We start from the raw sequence: 24,405 nt of genomic DNA, 5'->3' as shown, positions 1-24,405 counted from the left end.
TTTGCTTTTCTATGGCAGGAATCAACCTGATTTTTAATACTTTCTCCCTTACTGTACACATAAAAATCTTTATGTTTACTACATTATAACTTTTTAAATCTTTTTCTGCAAACAGCCATCTAACAGGAAACTGCTGAGAAAACACATCTAATTTGGCAACTACAGTGAGTTTTAATCGAAAAAAAATCAAGACTTTTTTTTAGATACTTTGTCACTCAGGTGACATACAGTACAGTGGCATGAGCATAGCTCACTGCAGCTTTGAATGCCTGGGCTCAAGTGACCCTCCCACCTCAGCCTCTTGAGGTGCTGGGACTACAGGTGCATGCCAGGGCCTAGCTACTTTTATTTTTATTTTTTGTACAGGTGGGGTCTCACTTTGTTGTCCAGGCTGATATCAAACTCCTGGCTCCAAGCAATCCTCCTGCCTCAGCTTCCCAAAGTGCTGGAATTACAGGTGTGAGCCATCATATCAGACAACGAAAATTTTTTCAAAATCTCAATTCATTGCTTAGTTTTATATTCTAATACTAAAAATATGCAAATATAACAAAAACAAAATTTAAATTCCCATAGTGATCATACTTTCTATGAACACCATATTCTAAATTTGGTAGCCAACTTCCATAATAAATAAGCCTGACTTTACTCCACAAAGTCTTACGTGTATGACCATAGATGCAAGTTATAAAGGGGGAAAAAAAACTTTCTATAATTATACTGACTCTGGTATTTAAAATAATATCACATCTTTTTAATAACCTAAAATGATATAATACTGTATATGTCAGCAATTTTTAGATAAATTAGATATACAAAACATAGGAGGGAAATGCGTAACATTTTGTTCCTCACACCTCTCTCAATCTAAAATTAAGTTTGGCTGAGTGCAGTGGCTCATGCAAGTAACTGCAGCACTTTGGGAGGCCAAGGCAGGCAGATCATTTGAGGTCAGGAGTTCAAGACCAGCCTGGTTAACATGGTGAAACCTTGGTCTCTACTAAAAATACAAAAAATTAGCTGGGCGTGGTGGCACACACCTGTAATCCCAGCTACTTGGGAGGCTGAGGCAGGAGAATCCCTTGAGACTGGGAGACAGAGGTTGCAGTGAGCTGAGATCACACCACTGCACTTCAGCCTGGGCAACAGAGTGAGACTATCTCAAAATAAATAAACAAATAAATAAAGTTAAGTTTACATTCTGGGAACAGTCTTTCTTCTTCATTTTAAAGAAAAACCGGGCCAAGTATGGTGACTCACGCCTGTACTCCAGCAATTTAGGAGGCTGAGATGGGCGGATCACTTGAGGTCAGTAGTTTGAGACCAGCCTGGGCAACATGATCTTGAAACCCCATAATAAGAAGACAAAGATTTGTTTAAATGTTTAAAATTGTATCATCATGTTTAATTAATTAAGAAAACATATCTAGTCAGGATAGCTATTATACCATAAAACCATAATGAAACAGGTCTTATTATGTAGAGCCACACATTTAAGGTGTGTATCTTAAAATTTTACAATGCAAATACTGGTAAATGTCAAGAGACTAAAATTTACAGGCAGATTAAAATATTTAACTTAGTTTATACAGGACTTCTGTTGGCTTTGTAACACTATTTTAAAAACCAGTTTTTCTTTCAGAAATGTTTAAGAAAAGGACGTTTGCCTGCCAAAGATTCTTAAGTGAAGTCTGTCAAATAAAACTATTTAATCCTGTTTAATTATTATCAATTATACTCTAATCAGACTGAACTGACTACACGAAATGCCTAAGAAAAACAAACTGTCTTTCTTTGGGTTTAATATACTTTTTTTCTTGTTTATAAAGCTTAGAGTGTATTAAAAACAGAATACAGGTTTGATAGAGTAGAATGGTTCTCAAAGTGTGTTCCATAACCCACCAGCATCAGCATCAATTAGAAATTTACTAGAAATGCAAATTCTCAGGTCCCATCTAGACTATGAAGTTCTGTGAGTAAGGCCCAGTAACAGTTTTAACAAACATCCTAAGTTATTCTGATGCATCCAAACATCATGAGAACCACTGGCACAGACAGAAGATCAAGAACGGGTTTTAGAGTCAGAAAGACCTGGATTCCAGTCTTAGCTCCACTACTTACTAATTATGAGACTTTGGGAAACTTCTCAGAACATTACCTGTAAAATGGGTATAGTATGGCTGGGCGCGGGTGGCTCATGCCTGTAATCCCAACACTTTGGGAGGCCAAGGTGGGCAGATCACCTGAGGTCAGGAGTTCGAGACCAACCTGGCCGACATGGTGAAACCCCGTCTCTACTAAAAATACAAAAATTAGCCAGGCATGGTAGCAGGCGCCTGTAATCCCAGCTACTTGGGAGGCTGGGGCAGGAGAACTGCTTGAACTGGGGAGGGGGATTGTAGTAAGCTGAGATCGCGCCACTGCACTCCAGCCTGGGCGAAAGAGCGAGACCCAGTTAAAATAAATAAATAAATAAATAAATAAATAAATAAATAAATAAAATGGGTATAGTAGTTAAGTCACAATGTTTTATAAGAAGTGATTTATAAGAAAGGATTTTATTTTCACACAAATATACATACATATAGTATGTCCATCTCATAGAATCTTATCTGGTAGATAAGAAAAGGTTAGGTCCCTTTCCTACAAATATATTTCTTTCTTTTTTTTTTTTTGAGACGGAGTCTCGCTCTGTCGCCCAGGCTGGAGTGCAGTGGCCAGATCTCGGCTCACTGCAAGCTCCGCCTCCCGGGTTTTTAGGCCATTCTCCTGCCTCAACCTCCCGGGTAGTTGGGACTACAGGCGCCCGCCACCTCGCCCGGCTAGTTTTTTGTATTTTTTAGTAGAGACGGGGTTTCACCGGGTTAGCCAGGATGGTCTCGATCTCCTAACCTCATGATCCGCCCGTCTCGGCCTCCCAAAGTGCTGGGATTACAGGCTTGAGCCACCGCACCTGGCCCTACAAATATATTTCTATCAGCATTATTTCTAGTTCTATACCACCAGAAACAGCATAAATATCTGATAATTAGGAGATTTTTAAAAATGTATTCTTATATTCAATCAGATTTATTTACCTTCCTAGTAGGTACTAGGTACTAGCCAGGTATAGAGGACACAAAAATGAATAAAATAGACCATATATCTACGTGTTAGCAATTTAGAACAGGGGAACTAGTCATGGAAACTAATTGCAATAAATCATAATGAGTGATATAGGCCATATTTACTCAAATGATTTAATATACAGAACTTATATTTTAAAATGTGAAAAAAGTAACAAGAGAAATGGTTTGAAATTAGATTAGATGGAAAAAATAAAATGCAAAAGGAAATATTTAAAACAAAGAAACATGAATAACCAATATTTGTAGAAAATACAAAGAACATGTTTTTTGTCTCAAAAACATGTCTCAAAAAAACAAAGAACATGTTTTCTTTTATATTTCCTTTAGCGTTACTATAATGTTAATTTAAATTAAAATTTATTTTTAAGGATTTACTCTTAAGACAAAGGGTCCAATGTCCTAAGAATAATTTACTGGTGTAAAGAAATAAAATAAAGGTAACAGTTTAAAGAGAAAACATCTGTCCAGCCCCTTTTCTTTGTCTTAAAGGTATCTGGGTTCTCAAGGATACTCACCAGTTTAACATCTATGCTTGTGGCACCAGCATCCAAGGAGTTTTCAATAAGCTCTTTTACAACACTGACAACCGAAGTGATGATCTGAGAACTTGAAAGGAGTCGAACTGTTGCCGCAGGCAACTGTTTCATTTTTGCTTTTAACAAAACAGCTAGAAGATAAAAAATGCAACTTGTAAGAATTGTTAAACATTCCTGACCAACAGGACAGATGGCAATAATAATGACAGATGATAATAGATCATCTTCACTGACACTTACTGTATGCTAGGCTCAACTGCTCAACTGTTAGCACATACAATATTAAGTGTTCTTCCTTTTTTTTTTTTTTTTTTTTTTTTTGAGATGGAATCTCACTGTCACCCAGGCTTGAGTGCAGTGCCATGATCTTGACTCACTGCAACCTCTGCCTCCCAGGTTCAGGCACCCCTGCCTCAGCCTCCAGAGTAGCTGGGATTACAGGTGCCCGCCACAACACCTAGCTAGTTTTTATATTTTTAGTAGAGACGGGGTTTTGCCATGTTGGCCAGGCTGGTCTCAAACTCCTGACCTCAAGTGATCCACTTGCCTTGGCCTCCCAAAGTATCGGGATTACAGGCATGAGCCACTGCGCCTAGCCATAAGTCTTCTTACTATTACCCTTTGAAAACAGGTGCCATTATCACCTCAATTTTATAAAACTACTAAGGCACAAAGAAATTAGAAAACTTGTCCAAGGTCATCCAGTTATTAAGAGGCAGAGCTAAGGCAAGTCCTTCAACATTTTCTCTATTGATATGTAATATATGAATACATATAAATGCCTACGAATAAAAATGACCAAAAATGGGTTCAAAAAATCCACAATATTCTGCCACAAGCACCTAAAAAAAAAAGTCCACAGTAACATTAGAGGAAGAAATTGGTTTTTTTCTAATTTCTTCCAGGACTTTCGTGTGACTAATTATCATCATCAATTCTGACTTTTCTTGCAAACTCGAACCCTGTATTTCCAACTGCCTGCTGAAATAATCACTAGCTCAAACTCCAGGAATAATTAACCAATCCCTACCCTAAACCCATGACTTTCCTATAGGAATAATCCATTCACCCTGACTCAAATCTAATCAACTCATAAATCCTCTCAATTCTTTTCTCAGTATTTCTCACATTTAGTTCCCAATATAATTTCCTAATTAGCCTCAATGACTCTTCACCTTTGGTCACCCAGTCTATACTGCCGTTAACTAAAATGATGATTACAATAAGAACAGCAACTACTACATTAAATATATAGCATGCTAAACATTGTGCTAAATACTTTACATATGGGATTGCATTTAAACCTCTAAACCATAAAAAGTAGGTACTATGTATAAAAATTAGACTTATTATTATGGCCATTTAAGAGGCTGAAAGCTGAGTAAGTAACTGTTCCCTTCTCATTTGAGATTTTTATTTCAAATCTATTTCCTTAAATGTCTGTGCCAACTATATCTTGGTCCAAACTCATTACAGTGGATCACTGAAAGCTCACAAATATTGGAATCAAGACATGCATGTTCTAAAAAGATTTCTTAAAAACAAATGCTATGGTAATAACTGAATAATGAGAACAATTGTGCTATAATGAGTGTAATGTTGGCTGAGAATGACCAAGCGATAATACAACTTTGGGAAGTGGATGACAATCAGTTATGTGCCTTACCAACAGTCTCATTTAAACATCATTAGTCATCCATACATTCTGATGAGTTATAATGTCTTTTTCAATCACTGAGCTCCTTTAGAGTTAGGATTACTGTTAATCTGAACTAGTCTCATACCAGACATGTCAGATAACTATCTTCTATATTATTCTGCCTACATTATTTTAATCATGTGGCTCCTCAAAGCCAATATAAAGCTCAAATCTCTAAGCTGGCATTTGAGGTCCTTTATAGATCCAACCTGCAGATCCAAAATCTGTTGGTAACTGGAAATCCTTTGTTCAAACAAACAAAAAATCCAAAAATGTCCTATGGAAATTCCATCTGTAAAGCATGCAGGGAGGGGGGTGCTTTTTGCATCTTATTGCCTAATTACAGAAAACATTACAGGAATAAAAGCACAAGCTTGACAACATACAACATAAAACTCCTCTATAGAATCAAGATTTTATCGGACCAAAAAAATGTCCTATTTGGATACATTAGATTACATAAAATATATTAAAACTAACCTTTAAAAAAATCTGTTTAATGTGACTACTAGAAAATTTAAAATGACATATGTGGCTTATAGTTCCATTGAACGGTGCTGGATAGAGCAGTAGTTAAAATGGCAGGCTCTGAAATCACACTACTTTGGTTTTATCCCAGCTCTTACACTAACAGGTATATCACACTGAGGAAATTAAACTCTCTAAAATGCAATCACCTAATCCACAAAATGGATCTAATAATGATATAACATGATTGTGGTGAGAAGTAAATAAGGTAGTATATATAAATAACGTATTACAGTGTTTGGCAAATAAATGCTAAAAACATCCCAGGGTACTGGGACTAAATTGAGCTCCTCTAAACCCCCAAATGAACAATCCCCCCACCACTAACCCCTACCCCGAAGGGGCTCACACATTAGGCTTGGGTTCAAGAAGTCTTCTACCTTACCTAGGAAATCCCAAGGATCTAAGAAAAACACTGATCAACAAAACTTTAGGGTATAAACCTAGACTGACTCCTTCTGAGCAGTCTTAATCTCATCATCTTTGTCTCATTCCCTGCAATACCTCATCTACTACAATGACAAATCCAAAATCTTTTTTTTTTTCAAATCTCTATAATTTCATGCCAATATTCCTCATCCTTCTAGTTTACTAAGATCATGGCAATTCATAGCATGAATTCTATCACACTTTACCCCATCCTATTGTGTCCTCTGGTCTTAAGATGTCTGCATCTCTTTTCATACTCTTCTTCCATGTCATGTCATCTTTCTTCTCTCCTAATTGCTACAGTTTGAATATTTGTGTCTCTCCCAAATTCATAAGCATATGATATCTGTATTATCTCCATTTTATAGATTAGCTGATTGAGTTTTTGAAAGTTTAACTTTCTTAGTAGTATATAGCTGTTAGTAAGAGCTAGGATAAAACCAAAGTGTGATTTCAGAGCCAGCCATTTTAACCAGTACTCTATCCAGCACTGTTCAACAAAACTATAAGCCATATATATCATTTAAAATTTTCTAGTAGTCACATTAAAAAAGGAAAAAAAAAAATGAAAAAGTGAAGTTTAATTATGTATTTGGATAATCTAATATATTCAAAATATCAAATATCACTTTATCCTATCATCAATGTAAATCAATGTAAAATATTATTAACTGTAAAGATTAAATTGTATAATTAAACCTACTATACCCCTGTCCTGAATTGCAAAACTTTTTTTTTTTCTGCTGTACAACTTTTGAATGTAGGATGCCAGGCAGAACAATCAAATGCTTCACTCATGGCAAGCCCTTCACTTCATGAATATTAATGAAGGACCACTAAATATAATTTACCAGCATCTTTCCTATGCTAATGCAAACGTTAGAAAAAATATCCTCCTTCTCTTTACATACATAATTTCAACTGGCTTCCATATTATCCTCCAGCTCACCTGTATCTCACACTTTTTTCTGAACTTTAGGGCCTTACTTCCAACTACCTTCTAAATACCATCATTTAGATGAGCTGAAGGCAACCTAAACATAACATGTCCCAAACTGATCAGAGAATCTTTCTCTAACTTTCTTTTTCTTTTTGAGACGGGGTTTCAGGTTTTGCGCTTGTTGCCCAGGCTGAAATGCAATGGGCAATCTCGGCTCACTGCAGACTCCACCTCCCGGGTTCAAGCAATTCTCCTGCCTCAGCCTCCCGAGTAGCTGGGATTACAGGTGCCCACCACCACACCTGGCTAATTTTTTGTATTTTTAGTAGAGTCGAGGTTTCACCATGTTGGCCAGGCTGGTCTTGAACTCCTGACCTCAGGTGATCTGCCTGCCTCGGCCTCCCAAAGTGCTGGGATACAGGCATGAGCCACCAAGACAGAACTCTAATCAGCTTTCTTCCTGTATTTCTTGTTTGATAATAAAAATAATAGCCAACATAAGAATTATATATATATTATTCTATTTAATCCTCAAAACAACTCTATGAATTCTATCAACCTTTATCACCAAATAGGATTTAAAGGCATGGTAACTTGCTCAAGATCACAAAACTATTAAGTGACAGATGCACACCTTGGCACGTCTGACTACAAAGCCCATGCTCTTAAACACTTTCCATACAGGCACATAAAGCAAAATTAGAAACCTTGAAGTCATCCTAGAAATTCTACTCACTCTCTACATCCTGCCACCCAGTCATCTCTCCCCTACTATCTAGATCTCACAGTTTCCCAAACTAGTCCTCTCCTCTTTGTACTGCCTCCATTCAGCCTCTCAAACTTACTCTCCTGAACTATTGCAGTAACCACCTAATTGATATTTTGACTCGAATCTCAACCACTATAGGGTTCTTTCTGTATTTAAATTTCATCATGTTGCTGCCCCACTTAAAATTTTTATAAAGGTTTCCAACTGCCAACCAGGTTAAGTACAAACTTCTTAACAATTGGATTTTTGCCTACTCTCCCAGTCATCCCATCATTGCCCAAATGTGCTCTAGGGGGATGATACTGCACAACTTTTTTTTTTTTTTTTTGAGGCAGTCTCACTCTGTTGCCCAGGCTGGAGTGCAGCAATTTCGGCTCACTGCAACCTGCCTCCCAGGTTCAAGCGGTTCTCCTGTCCCAGCCCCACAAGTAGCTGGGATTACTGGAGCGCAGCACCATGCCCGTCTAATTTTTGTATTTTTAGTAGAGACAGGGTTTCACCATGTTGGCCAGGCTGGTCTCGAACTCCTGACGTCAGGTGATCCGCCCGCCTCGGCCTCCCAAAGTGCTGGGAATACAGGCGTGAGCCACCGTGCCCAACCAACTCATCTCTCTTAACATGGTGACACTCACTCCTTCCTCAGTTCACATGGTTCTCTCTCTCTCTCAGCTGACTTCTAATCATCCCTCCAGATTTAGTTCAGTATCAGATCTTCAAGAAAGCCTTTCTTCACTGCTGCAGCCTCCTTTCCTTCACCTGTCAACAGAGTAGGTATTCCTTCCTCTGCAGTCCCCCTTTACCTCATTTCTAATTAACCTCATCACAAGTTATTCTATTAATATGTGTTTCTGTCTGTTCCTCCTGACTCAGAGTTCTTTGAGGACAGGGGTTTTATTTTATATCAATCACACATTCCTAGCATAGCCCCTGGAATATAGCACTCTATACCATATATGTACCAAATGAATGCTTTTGAAAAAGTGGAATGGTTTATATCGGGCTTACAAATCACAGCAAAGAATGTCTGGGAATATCAGGATAGTCAGTCTTCCATATTTACTGAGAGGGAAAAGGAACACTTCTGAAGGAATGTTGATGACCCGGAAAGTCAGTTAAGGACAACAAGTCTGCCTGAAAAAAGAAGTAAAGATCAGAGAACTCACAGACTTTCATTAGAGAGAACACAAAGAAATCACTTATTTAAAGATCCGACTAAATCCAAAACAAGTTCACAAAGCCAACAGAAATTCAAGATACATAGACATACATAGCGAACATTCTCAAGTCAATTTCAAAATGTTGAAAGCTATTTAGGCAATAAAGATCACAAACTTTCCGCACTGCCAAGGTGAGGGAAATTACATTTCAAAGGCGATTCCAAAAAATCTAATCAAGACTTTCCTCAGGATCAGTTTTTGATATCCACATTTCCTCAGTATGTGTAATACAGGTGCCTGTCTTGGGCGTACGGATAAACCCAGAAGGCCACGAGCAAACATCGTGATTAACTTTAAAGAGTTTAACTTGCACCCCTTGTATGATGCCACAGGATAGAATACTATAAACCGCCAACCTCACAAGATGAGTTACAGTTGCCATGGGTTAAATTTGCTGCCTGGACAACAAATTTTAAGTCCTGCACCCAGAAGGGTCTGGGAATGGGCCGCAACAAAGACCAAGCCAGAACACCCCGAGCCCAGATCAGCTCAGAAAACGCGCTCCACGTGTGTGCGCCTGCAAGCCCGGCTTCGCTTCCCGCCCGCGGGGAGCGCCCTTAGCTGCACTACAGCGTTCGCGCCCGGACCAGGACGAGTAAAGGAGATGGGGGCCCTCAAGCCCTCGAGAATATAATAAATACCCGTTAGTCATACCACACTACCTTCCTGCTAGCGCGAGGCAGGCAATTACCATCCACCAGCGGCAAGCAGCCAGCGTCTCACCCGGAGCGCAGGCCCGACCCCGCACTCGCACCCAGCATGCGCGCGGCAGAGCGGGTACAAGGAGCGCGGCACTTAGTCCCGTCTCGCCCGGGGGGAACGTAAGATTGGCGCTGCTCGCAGCCAATCCGCTGGCAGCGAGTCTGTCTGTGAACGCTTCCGCAAGCTACGCAGCGCCCGGCCTGAGGGCGTGTATCCGCGGCCGTAGCAGCCCGGCTGGTCCTGCTGCGAGCCGGCGGCCGGGAGTGGGGCGGCGGGTAAGTGGGCACGAACACGACGGACGCTGTACAGTCTCCTTCGTCCGTAGGGAACTGCTGGCGGCCTAGGGTCGTCCTGAGAGGGAAAAGTGAGGTCCGGCTGCATCTGCGGCGCCCTGCGTGGCCGTGCGAGCCGTGGCCTCAGAGGCTCGTCCCCTACGCAAATCTTCGCTGTCTTGCCAGGGTCCTGACGTGACGTGCGGCTGCGAGAAGGAAGGGGCGGGTTGGGGGAGGTGCTGAGGTGGTAGCAGCGGCGGCCTTTGCTGCGTTTTCTCTGTCCCAGAGGGCTCAGGCAGGGGGAACTCCCTTGAGGGGCCGCTGCGGGTCGCCGTCTCCGGAGGCACCGGCGAGGGCAGAGCCGACGGCCTCTTCACGGTCTGTAAGGTCATTGTTTACCAGTCGCGGGGCAGCGCGGCAAACCTGCTGGGGAAAGGTTTTCTGGTTGGAATAGGATGAGTACCGCACCAGCTTTGCCTTCCAGCTGAGATGTAAATTTCAGGCCTCCATCCTGTGGAACGTGGGAAAACTATCTTGAGTGTTGGCATGTTCTAAGTAGTTTAAAATAATGCATGATAAATGATGTGTGTTTAGACGAAGGATTTACACATACAAATTGGAGACTCTCGCGGTCTTAGTGTAACTAACTTTTCGTCCCCTTAACCCTTGATGCCTGTTCTGTGCGTCTCTAGAGGGGAAGGAGCATTATACTCTGGAATCACTTGCTGGATGGGGAAAAGAGAAGTTCCTCTCCGTATGCTAACTCCGTAATACAAGCGTTTGTGTATTTTAAAATCACAACTGTTCCAAATGTAATCTAGCCTCGTTTTCCCCCTCCCTCGGATGATAGGTGTTCTTCAGGACAGTTTTATTTTAAGGAATTCTTAGACCCAAGTAAACACCATCATTAAAAGAACTGGTAACTATTATCACTTCTTCCTTTGGAGTCCATCTTAAATGGAAAGGAGATGGGAAAAACTTTTTTAAAGAGAAGAAAGAAAACTGAAGTTTTTTAATTGACTAGAGAAATATTCAGAAGACTCTTTATTTTCACCTAGATGTATCACAAAATTGAGAAACAAACATTATCCCTTGACCATGTAGATTTTACACCACATTATGTCAACGGCATGTACCTTCCACATTCAGTATTCAGAAAGAAGTGATCTGAACTCTGACTATTCTTTATGGATACAGTAAGTCAGATATAAGAGTCTGGCTACTTGACAGACTGGCTGGGTGAGTTCTGCTTTTTCTTTTTAATATAAATTTATTATGTTGGTAAATTTAGCTTTTGGCTTTTCACGTTGCTCTCATGATATAAGAAAATGTAGGTTATCTCTTTCAGTTTGAATTTTCCTATTTAGTAAAACAGCATGCTAGAAAACAAACTTTAGGAAAGGCATTTTAACTACTTTTTAAATTAGAACCATGATAATAAGTCTTGTCTTACCATAAAGTCAGATGTTGACGATTCTTCACTGCTGTCAGCAGCATCTCTACAAGTAGCATATTTCGGATGGTGTTTGTGTGCTACCTCAAGATAACTAGGAAAAAATAATCATCCTAACACATGTACCTTGTCATGTCAGAATTGGGGGTGTTTAGGTTGCCAGTTATATCAGTGTTGATTCATTTTATTACTTTCCTATAGAGCAAACATGAATGTTGGAGTTGCCCACAGTGAAGTGAATCCAAATACCCGTGTCATGAACAGCCGGGGTATGTGGCTAACATATGCATTGGGAGTTGGCTTGCTTCATATTGTCTTACTCAGCATTCCCTTCTTCAGTGTTCCTGTTGCTTGGACTTTAACAAATATTATACATAATCTGGTAAGAATTTCACATTATACTAAACACTTAAAAGTTTTAGGTTTAGTGGTTGCCAGAAATTAAGGGGCGGAAGGAATGGAGGGTTATTGCTTAATGGGTACAGAGTTTTTAGTTTTGCAAGATGAAGAGAGTTGTGGATGTCGATGGTAATGGTGATGATTGCACAACAATATGAATGTTTTTAATACCACTCAATTATACATTTAAAATCGCAGCACTTCGGGAGGCCAGGGCGGGTGGATCACAAGGTCAGGAGTTCAAGACCAGCCTTGCCAACATGGTGAAACCTTATCTCTACTAAAAACACAAAAATTAGCTGGGCGGGGCAGCACATGCCTGTAGTCCCGGCTACTCTGGAGGCTGAGGCAGGAGAATCCCTTGAACCTGGGAGGCAGAGGTTGCAGTAAGCCAAGATTATGTCACTGTACTCCAGCCTGGGTGACAAAGTGAGACTTTGTCTCAAAGGAAAAAAGCATCTAAGATGGTAAACTTTATGACGTGTGTTTAAACACAGTTTTTAAAAAAGCTTAAGGTTTTGTGATATGTACAACTTAGTTTTTTTAACAGCTTTTTTTGAGATATAATTCACATGCAATAAAATCCACCCATTTAAAGTGTATAGTTTAGTGGTTTTTAGTATATAAGACTTAATTTTGAAGAATTCTAATCTGGGATAGAATTTTCTTTTTTCTTTCACACTTTATTTCAAAACTGGGCCTTTTTCTAAGTAAGACTTTTTTTTCTCATTGTATAAAATCTAGAAAATAGATCATTTTGGTTTCAATCCTTGTTAACTTATCTATCTAAATTGTATAAGTATTCTTTACTGTTTCAGTATTTAAGTGTTGAACTTAATCATATCTTATGTGATTCAGGATCTTATGGTGCCTTAGCTGCTGCTTGTTGAGTATCACTCTCTTGTATTAGTGCTAACAGAGTAGCAAAGTTTTGACTGACTCTACTGACCATATAATGCAGCCCTGGAAATTGCCTTTTACAAAAACAAAAAATCCTGACAGTGACTTTTCTAGTTTTAATAGCCTATTAAAATAACGTGAAAAGGAGGAAATAGTTACTTGAAAATTTTAATTGAATCCAGTTTAGCAGTACATTTGTTGAAAGATATTTTTTAAAATTAACTTAAAGCATTAAGACAGGAAAACAGGAGAAATTGATTTTTTAAAATTAACATTTATTTTGGCCAGGAGCGGTGGCTCACGCCTGTAATCCCAGTGCTTTGGGAGGCTGAGGCAGGCAGATCACTTGAGGTCAGGATTTCTAGACCAGCCTGGGCAACATGGTGAAACCGGAAACCCTGTCTCTACAAAAAATACAAAACCTTAGCCGGGCATGGTGGCAGCACATCTGTAGTCCCAGCTACTCGGGAGGCTGAGATGGGAGAATCGGGAGGCTGAGGTGGGAGAATCGCTTGAGCCTGGGAGGCGGAGGTCACAGTGAGCCATGATTGTGCCACTGCACTCCAGCCTGGGTGACAGTGAGACCCTGTCTCAAATAATAACAATAATAATAATATTTATTTTCTATCTTCTGGAGTATATTTGAAGTTGACTGGAGGAGGACAAGAATGATGTGCTGGTAGACATGATAAATACGTGTCCATTTAGTCCATTTTATGTGATAGACTTTGTAAGGGCAAAAGATGTTTTCTTTTAAATAGTGACTTCTCTGAAATATTTTGCACTAATCATCTCCCTTTTGTTGAAACTTCCTTTGGCTTCCATAGGATCACTTTCACCGGCATGTATTTCTGACCTTCTCTTTCTTCTTATGGAGTCTTACTTTCTCTTTTCCTCTCTTAAATATTTCTATTCCCAAGGTTCTTTTCTTCATCTCTTCTTATGCTATGTATTCTACCTAGGTTACTTCATCTACCTATATTTTCAGTTTCTACCTGTAGAATAAGGATGCTCCTATTTATTTATATCACCAGATTACCTTGCACCTTAAACCAAACGAGTATAAATGGAACTTATCTTATTCCTGATTAGTCCCTTACCACCCACAATCTGCTCCTCTGACTTCACCACTAATCTTTTCTAAAGGCCAAGCCGGACAGCTAAATGTTAATGGTAAAGCAATTAATACACAGGTTGAGCATCCCTAATAGGAAACCCAAAATAGAAAATGTTCTAAAATTCGAAACTTTTTTAGCACCAACATGGTGCCACAAGCGGAAAATTCCATACCTGACCTGACAGGTTGCAATTAAAATGCAGTCAAAACTTTATTTCATGCACAAAATTATTAAAGATAACCATACAAAATTATATTTAGGCTGTGTGTGTATGATGTATATGAAACATAAATGAATTTCATGTTTAGACTTGGGCCCTGTCCCCAAGATATCTCATTATGTATATGCCGATACTCCAAAATCCAAAACAATCCAAAATCTGAAACACTTCTGCTCCCGAGCATTTTGGATAAGGAATACTCAACCTGTAACGTATAGTCCAAACAGACTGTTTAGAGAGTAAAATGGAGCTCTGGTAATAACTACTACAAGAGAATAGGTATAATCAGAACCATCCAATGCAAACAAGAATACAAAGTCACCTAAGTCTTAGGATAACTTTTCCTTTATATTCCATATCCAGTTTGCTCAGAGCACTGCCTTCTACTGCTTTACTCTCAACTTGATCCCCATACCCTCATTTTTTCCACAAGTAAATTACTCGGATAAATCAAATGGTCTTCTTGATGCTTCTCTACCCTTCTGCATTCCAACTTGGCAGAGTGATGTTTTAAAAATGCGTGCTTGCTCAAGTCATACTCTTAAGTCATTCAGTGATTATCCACTGCAGTCATGGTAAAATCCACGTTTCTTGTGTGACATATAAGACCAGTTGATAACAGTGCAGAAACAAGGAGACTTCACCTTATCTCAACCATCTCTAAATACAGGCTGTACACTAGCAATAAAATCATCTGCTCTCATTTTATTGCTTTGGCTTAAGCTATTCTACTATATTTTCTTTTCACCTGGACCAAGTACTCTTTTGTTTTTAAGAGACTGTCGTGATCATAGCTCCTCCCACCTTAGCTTCCCAAGAAATTTGAGGACTACACATGCCGCCATATCTGGCTAATTTGTTTTTATTTTAATAGTGATAGGGTCTCACTATGTTGCCCAGGCTGGTCTTGAACTCCTGGCCTCACATAATCCTTCTGCACCAGCCTCCCAAAGTGCTGGGATTACAGGCATGAGCCACCATACCCAGCCATTTTGTTTTTTTTACAGAGACAGGGCCTCATTCTGTTACCCAGGCTGGAGTGCAGTGGCATGATCATAGTTCACTGCAGCCTCGAACTCCTGGTCTTAAGTGATCCTCCTGCCTCAGCCTCCCTCAGCTAGGACTATAGGTGTGTGCCACCATGCTCATCTGATTGACTGATTGAGATGGGGATCTTGCTATGTTACCCATCTTGTCTCAACCTTCTGGCCTCAAGTGATCCTCCTGTCTTAGCCTCCCAAAGCATGAGTGAGCCATGGCACTCAGGGCCTACTTTTATTTTTTTGAGATGGAGTATCTCTGTGTCATCCAGGCTGGAGTGCAGTGGCACAATCTTGGCTCACTGCAACCTGCACCTCCCAGGTTCAAGCGATTCTCCTGCCTCAGCCTCCCGAATCGATGGGACTACAGGCATGCACCACTACACCCAGCTAATTTTTGTATTTTTAGTAGAGGTGGGGTTTCACCATGTTGGCTGGGCTGGACTTGAACTCCTGACCTCAGGTGATCCACCTGTCTTGGCCTTCCAAAATGCTGGGATTACAGGTGTGAGCTACCATGCCCAGCCCTCTCTAGTATTTTAATACCCCTCCCTCCTTCCTGCTCTCCTACAGCAAAACTGTCCCTCCAGGAATCTACACAACTCCCATGCTGCATTCTTTTATCATGTGGTTGTCATTGTTTTACAATTAGCAGTTTATCTCTTTATGTTTTAATTTTTGTATCTCTAAAGACTTATTTAAATGTTTGCTGAATAAGTTAGTCTTTTTTTTTTTTTTTTTGAGACGGAGTCTCACTGTCACCCAGGCTGGAGAGCAGTGGCGTGATCTCAGCTCACTGCAACCTCCGCCTCCTGGGTTCAAGCAATTCTCCTGCCTCAGCCTCCTGAGTAGCTAGGATTACAGGTGTGCACCACCACGCCTGGCTAATTTTTGTATTTTTAATAGAGACGTTGTTTCACTATGTTGGTCAGGCTGGTCTCGAACTCCCAGGTGATCTGCCCGCCTTGGCCTCCAAAGTACTGAGCATGAGCCACCACACCTGGCCAAGTTAGTCTTTTCCATTCTCCAATGGCACATGTATTAAGTATATTTTAGAAGCCATCCCTGCACCACTACCACCCCCTAACCTTGTTTCAAATTGGTTGACCATGGACAAATGATTGGTAATTAACACTGTATAGAAAGCAAACCTCTGATTTATTTGTTATTAGTTCACCACACTAAAAACTTAATTAGCCATAGGAGTTGCAATTACATGACTCCAAATTTAAGTTTCCTTTGAAGATAGCCACAATAAACCAATTAAAAATCTGAAATATATATTGAATGCCTTTAAAAATGAGAAAATGGACCTAATTGTTACACCCAGTTAGAAAAATAGTGTATTTGCCTTTCTGAAAGAAACCTACAGTGGTTGTTTTATTAAGTGCTACCTCATCCTTAGAGGTTATGCTTCACAAGATTCTTGGCCCAGCTTTAAAAATGAATGATTCATTTTGATTCAGTAGGTATTAGTAAGGACTAGCCATGAGCTACATACTTTTGTTCCCTAATTCTTTTAATGTAGGAATAATGATCACAAACATTTTTATATAAAAATAATTTAAAAAAGAATACTGGGGCAGAAGATATATGGCCAGATAAAGATTTTATTATTTTTCACTGAAAAGATGTATAAAATAAACTTTCGATATTCTAAACACTAGTTAAGTCTATATAGTTTGAAGGAAATAATGAGAGGATGATTATTCTTTTAGTTTCTAATATGTATGTGGTCTGGAACAGATGTTCTTAACTTTTTGGGGGTCCTATACCCCCTGAGAATTTGAAAACATACTTTCTGTTTTATAATTCACTCTAAAGCCCATATAAAAATGGTTTTGTAGTGCTTACAGAATAAATACTCCTTGGCATAATGTCATCTTCCAATATTTCTAATGTTGGAAGTGTCCAGTGTCTAATGTCTTGCAGTGTCCCGTGCTTATTCCTAGTGTATTCAGGCTAATGGGAAAACAAACATCATTCAAACAACTCTAACACGATATACCGTACTGTAATCGTATTTTCAATAAAATTGTATACAACTACATAAAAAAGAGATTGATTATTACTAATGAGGTAGGTTTTCCTAAGGAATTGTTATTTGAGCTGAACCTTTAAGAATGAGGTAATTAATGAGGTAGCATCAAGACTTTTGCCACAGCAACAACGAACCTTTCCCTCCCCTGCCATTTGCTGAGTATTCTGATTGTACCTTTGATAGCAATTTCTGCCCTACTTTCTAGCTGTTTATGCATATCTTTTTTTCCTTACCATCTCTTAGAGGATTAAATTTCTCCAAGGCTTGGGTACATCTCATTCAATTTCATATGTGCGTGTATGTCCTGTGTCTTGTACATATAAGCCACTTATTAAATATTTGGTGGGTTAAATCCAATTGAACATGAGTCCTTTCCTCCATAGCTTACGTGTTATTGCAGCTAAACGACTTCTGAATTGCCTAATGGAAAAACTAGGAAGTAGACTAAGCCTTGAAAGGAAGGGCTTGGTTAACTTGGTATCATACAAAATTTCAAATCCATAATTTTTCTACATAATCATTAAAAGCTGAGGTAGGAAAAATGACATCACATTGTGGCGTTTAGAAGGAAAAATTTTGTGTCATGATAATATTTAGGCATTATCCTTTTACAGTGTCTCAAGCAGTGATCCTGAATGAAACACTGCCTATCAGTCTAAATGGGTATCATAATCTCAAGGAAACCAGATCTACTATATATTGGTTTTATTCTATCCTAACTATTAATAAAAATGTTATATGTTTCATATGATCTGACAGATCTGACAGAATGGCTTTTAGTAATGTTATTTGCTTTGAGTTTTAAAAACTGACTTCAGAAGAAACACTATTGAGGCACAATGGCGATTTAAAAAGGGAATTGAGTGGAACATTATACCTATTATATCAAACTATTTTTGTTGCTTTGGAAGAGAACTATTAAGGCAAAGGCAGTCATCATATTAAATATCTCAAAACTATTTTTCCCGATAGATTTTAATCATTTTATTGTTTTCTACTAGTTTGTATGTCTTCATCATTTTTTAAGTATCATCAAATTTACTAATATACCCTGAAGAAAAACCTCCTGTACATTGGGGAAAAAGTAATCCTATTTCCTAATAGGAAAAGTGTAGGAAAATCTGAATGTAAAGATACGAAGCTACACTGATACTTATTTTCAATTTAATGAAAAGAAATGCAAACAGGTTACTTTCAATTGACCTTTTACAAATTCTCATTTAATAATAATTTATATACCCTAGAAAGTTCTATTTTATTATAATGAAACTGGCCACAGCCTTTCACTATTATCTGAAAGCGCAAAATGAACTCAGCTAAATCCCACACTCTCTCACAAACAGCTTGGAACCTTGTTAATGCTACTGACAAAGACTAATTTTGTATTTAATATTGTTCATTTCTACCCCCTTGCTTGTTTTCCAGGGGATGTATGTATTTTTGCATGCAGTGAAAGGAACACCTTTCGAAACTCCTGACCAGGGTAAAGCAAGGCTCCTAACTCATTGGGAACAACTGGACTATGGAGTACAGTTTACATCTTCACGGAAGTTTTTCACAATTTCTCCAATAATTTTGTAAGTGGCAGAAATGTTTAGGTATGAGGAGGATTGGATAAGAGGAAAATATCCTTTCATCAGATTGAATTGGAATTAGAAACAGCATTTTGTTGAAAACTTCTATCAATAAGTGGCACCTCGGATAGAATATAAATTATAGACAGAATTTTTAACAAGTTGATAATAAATTAGTTTTCACTTCAGTCAGTACATACGAAGACAATATTACATGCTAATCAGTGCACCTAGACATGTAGGATATAGAGGTCAAATGTATTCCAGCTCCCATTCTTAGGTTTCATATAAGGACACAAAATACATAATCATATTCTATATTGCACTGTCAGATTAATCTCCCTAAGCAATGATTTAGACAATCAGAAGAATTTCACTGGCCACCTAACCTATTAAGATATTCAGACTCCTTGGGAAAGAGTATGGTTTCGAAAAAAAGAGGTCAGGCTTTCATTACAGGACAGACCTGGGTGGAGTCCTATATATATCATTCAGCCAGCTTGGTTTGCTCATATATAAAATTCTAGCTAGTGATACCTAATTCAATACTAATGCTGTAAGAAATAAATGAGATAATATCTACCTGGATAGCATGTAACCTGTATCTGGTATCTAATTTCTTTCTTTTATCTGATGTTCTGCACCTTCCAGAAAATAGTTCTTACCCCATTTTCCCTTGATGTAAATATTTTATCCCCACCCAACTCCTACCTGGCCTTCTAAGCAGCATTTCTTGAATATTTCATGTGTAGTCCTATTTCTGTCTTTGTTCAAATCATATCTCCTACCTGAAATGCCGCTTCCTTTTTTCCCCAGCTTTATTGAGGTATAATTGACAAATAAAAAAAATGTATATATGTTTTATTTTGTCTCTCCAAAGAATTTATAAGTGCATGGATTGCTTTGAATCCCACAGTAAGTACAGTGGCCTACACATAATAGAGGTATTGCTCATATATCTTAATACTCTGTACCATCTAGCTTAAACATAATAATATCCATGATAGTGTCAGCACAGCCTGGCGTAGCACAAAAGACATCCTGGAGGTGGATGTTGGAAATCCTTATGCTAGAACTTAAGAGAGAATAGGCTTTAGATATTTAAGTAAGGGAAGACATTTTTCAAGTGAAAGGAATAAACTGATCATAAAATATTGGGGTCCTTTTTCCTTAATTTATAGCCCTTTGAGGAAATTTTGAACTGGTTTAGTCCCATATAAAATTAACCTCAAAGAAAAGTGTCAGTGAGGTCTAATAAAAATAAACGTAAGCTACGTGGGAAGCTGAGGCAGGAGATGGTTTGAGCCTAGGAGTTGGAGGCTGCAGTGAGCTCCAGTCACATGCTGTACTCCAGTTTGGGCAACAGAGTAAGACCCGATTTATTAAATAAATAAGTGAATGAATGCATGCATGCATGTAATAACAAAAATATTGGTTATTCAGATGGCCCTGAATTTGGATTTTGGCTCAACCCCTTTGAAGCTCTGTGACTTTTGGCCATTTTCTTCAAAGGCTCAGTTTTCTCATCTGTAAAACATTGAAGATTGCATCATAATACATGTAAAACGCCTGACATTCTGAAGTTTTAATCACAGTTATCACACAAAAGGTCAACTGAGATGTACCTGTGTACAGTGTCCATATTTCTCAAAATACATTTTTGACCAACAGGTATGATTTCAAATATTCTGATTAAATTGCTTACTTAACTGAAGAAATAGCATTAAAGCCATCTATATAGCATTAAGACTTTTCAAAGTGCTTTCACATTTTCTTACTTAACTATTTGTCAGGTAGGTGTGACATGGAATGTTATTCCAGATTTTTTTTTTTTTTTTTGAGACAGTCTCGCTCTGTTGCCCAGGCCAGAGCGCAGTGGCGTGACCTCGGCTTACTGCAACCTCCGCCTCCCAGGTTCAAGCGATTCTCTTGCCTCAGCCTCCCCAGTAGCTGGGACTACAGGTGTGTGCCACCATGCCCAGCTACTTTTTGTATTTTTAGTAGAGATGGGGTTTCACCATGTTGACCAGGCTGATCTTGAACTCCTCACCTCAGGTGATCCGTCTGCCTCGGCCTCCCAAAGTGCTGGGATTACAGGCATGAGCCACCATATTCCAGATGTTTAGGTAAAGAAACAGACTCAAATGCATTATCTTGCACCTAGTTGGAGTTAAGAGCTCAGGTTTACACCCTAAACTACTATCTTGTAATACAGGTCTCTTTCCAATATAGCTGTTGGCAAATAAATGTTGTCACACTGATTCCCACCTGGGTTTTGCATACCATCAGAGGGTTGTCTAAGTTTTTGAAAGAGGCAAGTAATTTTCATATAATCTACACACAAAATTCGTTTAAAAGACAAAAAGGGGACATATGCTAGGTTATAGTCAAAAGAACCCATTATAAGATTTATTATTTCTAACCTATCCCAGATTATAGATTAAACCTGTAATGATGGTGGGAAATGAAATGAGTTTGCTAAATGCAAGTGATGTCCTATTTTGTTCAGTAAAGGAAGTATAAATTTAGTCTTCAAATACATGAAAGCAGGAAGAAAGAATTTCAGAATTGAATATGGTTTACACTCGAGAAAGAATATTCTGACTAGTTTGCAAAATAGGTGGAAGATTGTAGGATTTCTCAATGTAGATGGTTCTAAAAATGTATAAAATTCTCTGTGATTTTTTGTCATACTTGGAAGTAGCTTCTCTCTTCTAACCATATTACACAAGATATTTATTTTCCCTTATGAGAAACTAATGTCAGTAAAGACTTTTAGAATACTTTCCCTGTGTACTACAAAAATAAACACCTAAATAGAAACTAACTTCTTAGTTATGAACAAATAAGACATGATGTTTTATTCTTTATATCTTATCTGTATTATTCCGTTAGTAATCAGATGATGTGTCTGCACCTTGATATACCCGTAGGTGAAACTAAACATTCTGGACTTGGTGATTTATGGTTTTAAAGGTGCTTTAGGCTTGGGGCTTGTTAAAACAAATTCTCAGTTGGATATCCAAAAACATACATGCATTTGATTATTAAAAAGCAGCTGGAATGGTACAACAGTGTCTTTCAAGTTACCAGTTAAACTGGTTACAGAGCTGCTTAATCAACTACAGTATGAAAATGAGAACATCAAAAGGGCAACTAAATATTTATTTCCTTCAAAGATAGGAATTGTACTAATGAACTAAAACCCCATTTTTCGGAGCTTTGCAGTAGAGGTTTTTAACCTGTGAGTCATAAAACTTTTTGAGAATAAGATGAATGCTTTGAATCCAGATCTCTCTCAGAAACATACATGGAAATACAGAACCACACCTGTAATTACAGAGGGCATATGAACCCTAGTTTGAAAGCCTTGCTTTAAAGGATGCAATGTGTTCTATTAAATGTATGTAATACAATTACAGAAATGGAAAATATGGACCTCCATTAAACAAATTTTTTAGTTCCTAATGAGATAAAACTTGGGGCCAAACTAAAATGGTTCCTTTTATTTTAGTGCTCAGAAATAGTTTTATTTTTAGGTATTTATGCTTTAATGGCCTTTTTTTTCTACCTTTAAAATTGTTTAAGTTCTAAGTAATTTTATTTTTGGATGTTATATATATTCTTAACTTTTATCTCTACAGATATTTTCTGGCAAGTTTCTATACGAAGTATGATCCAACTCACTTCATCCTAAACACAGCTTCTCTCCTGAGTGTGCTAATTCCCAAAATGCCACAGCTACATGGTGTTCGGATCTTTGGAATTAATAAGTATTGAAATCTTTTGAAACTGAACAAAACATTTTACAGCTGCTGAATTTCTTATAAGAAAGGAGTGGTTATAAACTGCACTGTTTCTGTGATAATGTGAAATTAAGAAGTATTTACATTGGAGGGCCAATGGTTGGTCCTTCAAGTGCTGTTTTGAAGTGCAGATTTCCATTAAATGATGCCTCTGTTTAATACATCTGGTATATTTCTGAAGAGGGGCTTTATAAGCAGGCTGGGCAGGCCCAGCTTATAAGTTCAAGGGCATCACAGTGAGGGTGTAGTAGATAAATTCAAGGAAATAAGAGATTTGTAAAAAACTAGGACCAGCTTAACTTATAATGAATGGGCATTGTGTTAAGAAAAGAACATTTCCAATCATTCAGCCATGGTTAGTTAAAGCAGACTTACATGTAAACCGGAATCATCTCTATACAAGTTTATTAAAGATTATTTTTATTACTATACATATTTCTCTTGTTTTATGTAAGAGGATGTATATCCTTTTGTTTTATACAAGCCATTTCTCACTTATGAGGGTACTTTTTTGGTTTTGCTGGCTCAATATTGTGTATTGGTCAGTGAGGCCATTTTTACATTTATTACATTACAGAGTTCATGGAGGTTCACCTTTGTGACTGATTGGTGATAGAAAATAGCCAAGTATCTGACAAGCAGCCTCTGAGTCAGTGTTCTAATTTTGGAACAAAGCGGGTTTTACTGCTTTTCCAGACACAAGGCTGCTAAACCAATTAAGAAAATAATTTATTTCTTTCAAGCAACTGAAAAGTAATGGTAATTTAAAGGTGTCTGCTTATTTGGTTGAACTATTTAATTGGCAAAGTTTGTCATCATTTGAAAAAGGAAATATAAAAGAACAACCATATAGCCAACCTGTGGCAGAAATGACGTCTCTAGCAATAGTACCAAAGTAAGTAATGGAGTCTTTTTTGGCAGGTCTGCAGTAAAAGATAACATTTTCTTTTCTTAGTTCTCCTGCTCTCAACCCCCATATTTTGCCCATGAATATTTTGCCTTTGAATACGTGGGTTTTAGTATATATAGCCCAAAATGGTAACTGTCTCCAGAACAGCAACCATATTGAATTCTTGTGACTTAGGAAAGCTTCCTATAGTTGCTGACATTAATTGCAAGAAATAACTATATACTACTTTGAGAAGTAAACCTGTCAAAAAAAACCAAGTTCAGATATGGGACAAAATTTAAAAATTCAGTAACATTTATAAACATAATTGAATGAAAAGAATTATAGACCAACTTAAACATCAATTCGTGTCAGTAAACTGACTTTGGGGGGTAATGATCATTGTTTTGTACTTCAAAAGTATTGAGTTTAGAAATCAGTTGTATGATACTACCTTTGTATGTCTGTCTTTTCCCATGTATTTTTAAATAACTGGTGATCCATAATTTAATAAAATTTTTCCTTGGTGTAAGATTATTTCAAAAGCTCTCCAAATTTAGTCATCAAAATTAAAGTGACATTTTTCAAGTTTATTTTTAAGCAACTGAATTTGTAAAATTAAAGTAACAAAAAACATTCATTTTTCTTTATTTTAAAGTTCATCTCAAAAGGCTTACATTTTTTTAACATACTTCAGAGACAGAAGTCTCCCTCTTACACATGCTTTCTTCACTGCTTTCTCCTA

The 24,405-nt window shown here is 38.0% G+C and overlaps 2 protein-coding genes across 17 annotated transcripts in view; one reads left to right on the top strand and one right to left on the bottom strand.

Moving 5' to 3' along the window:
* The window catches only part of LOC105468226 (PMS1 homolog 1, mismatch repair system component), a 90,337-nt gene extending 80,095 nt beyond the window's left edge, over positions 1-10,242 (bottom strand). For 5 of the 13 annotated variants that reach the window (XM_071073066.1, XM_011718320.3, XM_011718319.3 and 2 more), the window contains exons 1-3: positions 9,909-10,242; positions 8,662-9,160; positions 3,644-3,795 (exon numbers count right to left, since the gene is read on the bottom strand). In XM_071073066.1, the coding sequence (XP_070929167.1) occupies positions 3,644-3,775 (132 nt within the window). In that variant the 5' untranslated portion in view covers positions 3,776-3,795; positions 8,662-9,160; positions 9,909-10,242. Of the gene's footprint in view, positions 1-3,643; positions 8,627-8,661; positions 9,161-9,900 lie in introns of those variants that run through there. The other 8 variants (XM_011718316.3, XM_071073072.1, XM_011718321.3 and 5 more) reach the window with 6 other exon arrangements.
* On the top strand, positions 10,078-24,197 carry LOC105468224 (ORMDL sphingolipid biosynthesis regulator 1). Of its 4 annotated transcripts, XM_024788630.2 has the most exons (5): positions 10,476-10,598; positions 11,325-11,459; positions 11,875-12,055; positions 18,817-18,968; positions 22,610-24,197. In XM_024788630.2, the coding sequence occupies exons 3-5, from the start codon at positions 11,882-11,884 to the stop codon at positions 22,743-22,745; spliced, it is 462 nt and encodes a 153-aa protein (XP_024644398.1). In that variant the 5' UTR covers positions 10,476-10,598; positions 11,325-11,459; positions 11,875-11,881; the 3' UTR covers positions 22,746-24,197. The 4 variants fall into 4 exon arrangements, with proteins under 4 accessions (XP_011716616.1, XP_024644398.1, XP_011716617.1 ...); XM_011718314.3 differs by lacking the exons at positions 10,476-10,598; positions 11,325-11,459 and adding an exon at positions 10,078-10,223; XM_011718315.2 differs by lacking the exon at positions 11,325-11,459 and having other exon boundaries at positions 10,479-10,598.
* The last annotated feature ends 208 nt before the right edge of the window (positions 24,198-24,405 follow it).

This window comes from Macaca nemestrina, chromosome 11, assembly GCF_043159975.1.
Source record: "Macaca nemestrina isolate mMacNem1 chromosome 11, mMacNem.hap1, whole genome shotgun sequence".
Lineage (NCBI taxonomy): Eukaryota > Metazoa > Chordata > Mammalia > Primates > Cercopithecidae > Macaca > Macaca nemestrina.
The sequence above is the reverse complement of the archived record's forward strand: the minus strand, read 5'-3'. Positions and strand labels throughout refer to the sequence as shown.

Coding starts and splice junctions, on each gene's coding strand:
- LOC105468224 (XM_011718314.3), top strand. CDS start 11,882: ATGAATGTTGGAGTTGCCCACAGTGAAGTGAATCCAAATACCCGTGTC. Junction 12,056..18,816: donor CAAATATTATACATAATCTG/GTAAGAATTTCA, acceptor CTTGTTTTCCAG/GGGATGTATGTATTTTTGCA. Junction 18,969..22,609: donor ACAATTTCTCCAATAATTTT/GTAAGTGGCAGA, acceptor TTATCTCTACAG/ATATTTTCTGGCAAGTTTCT.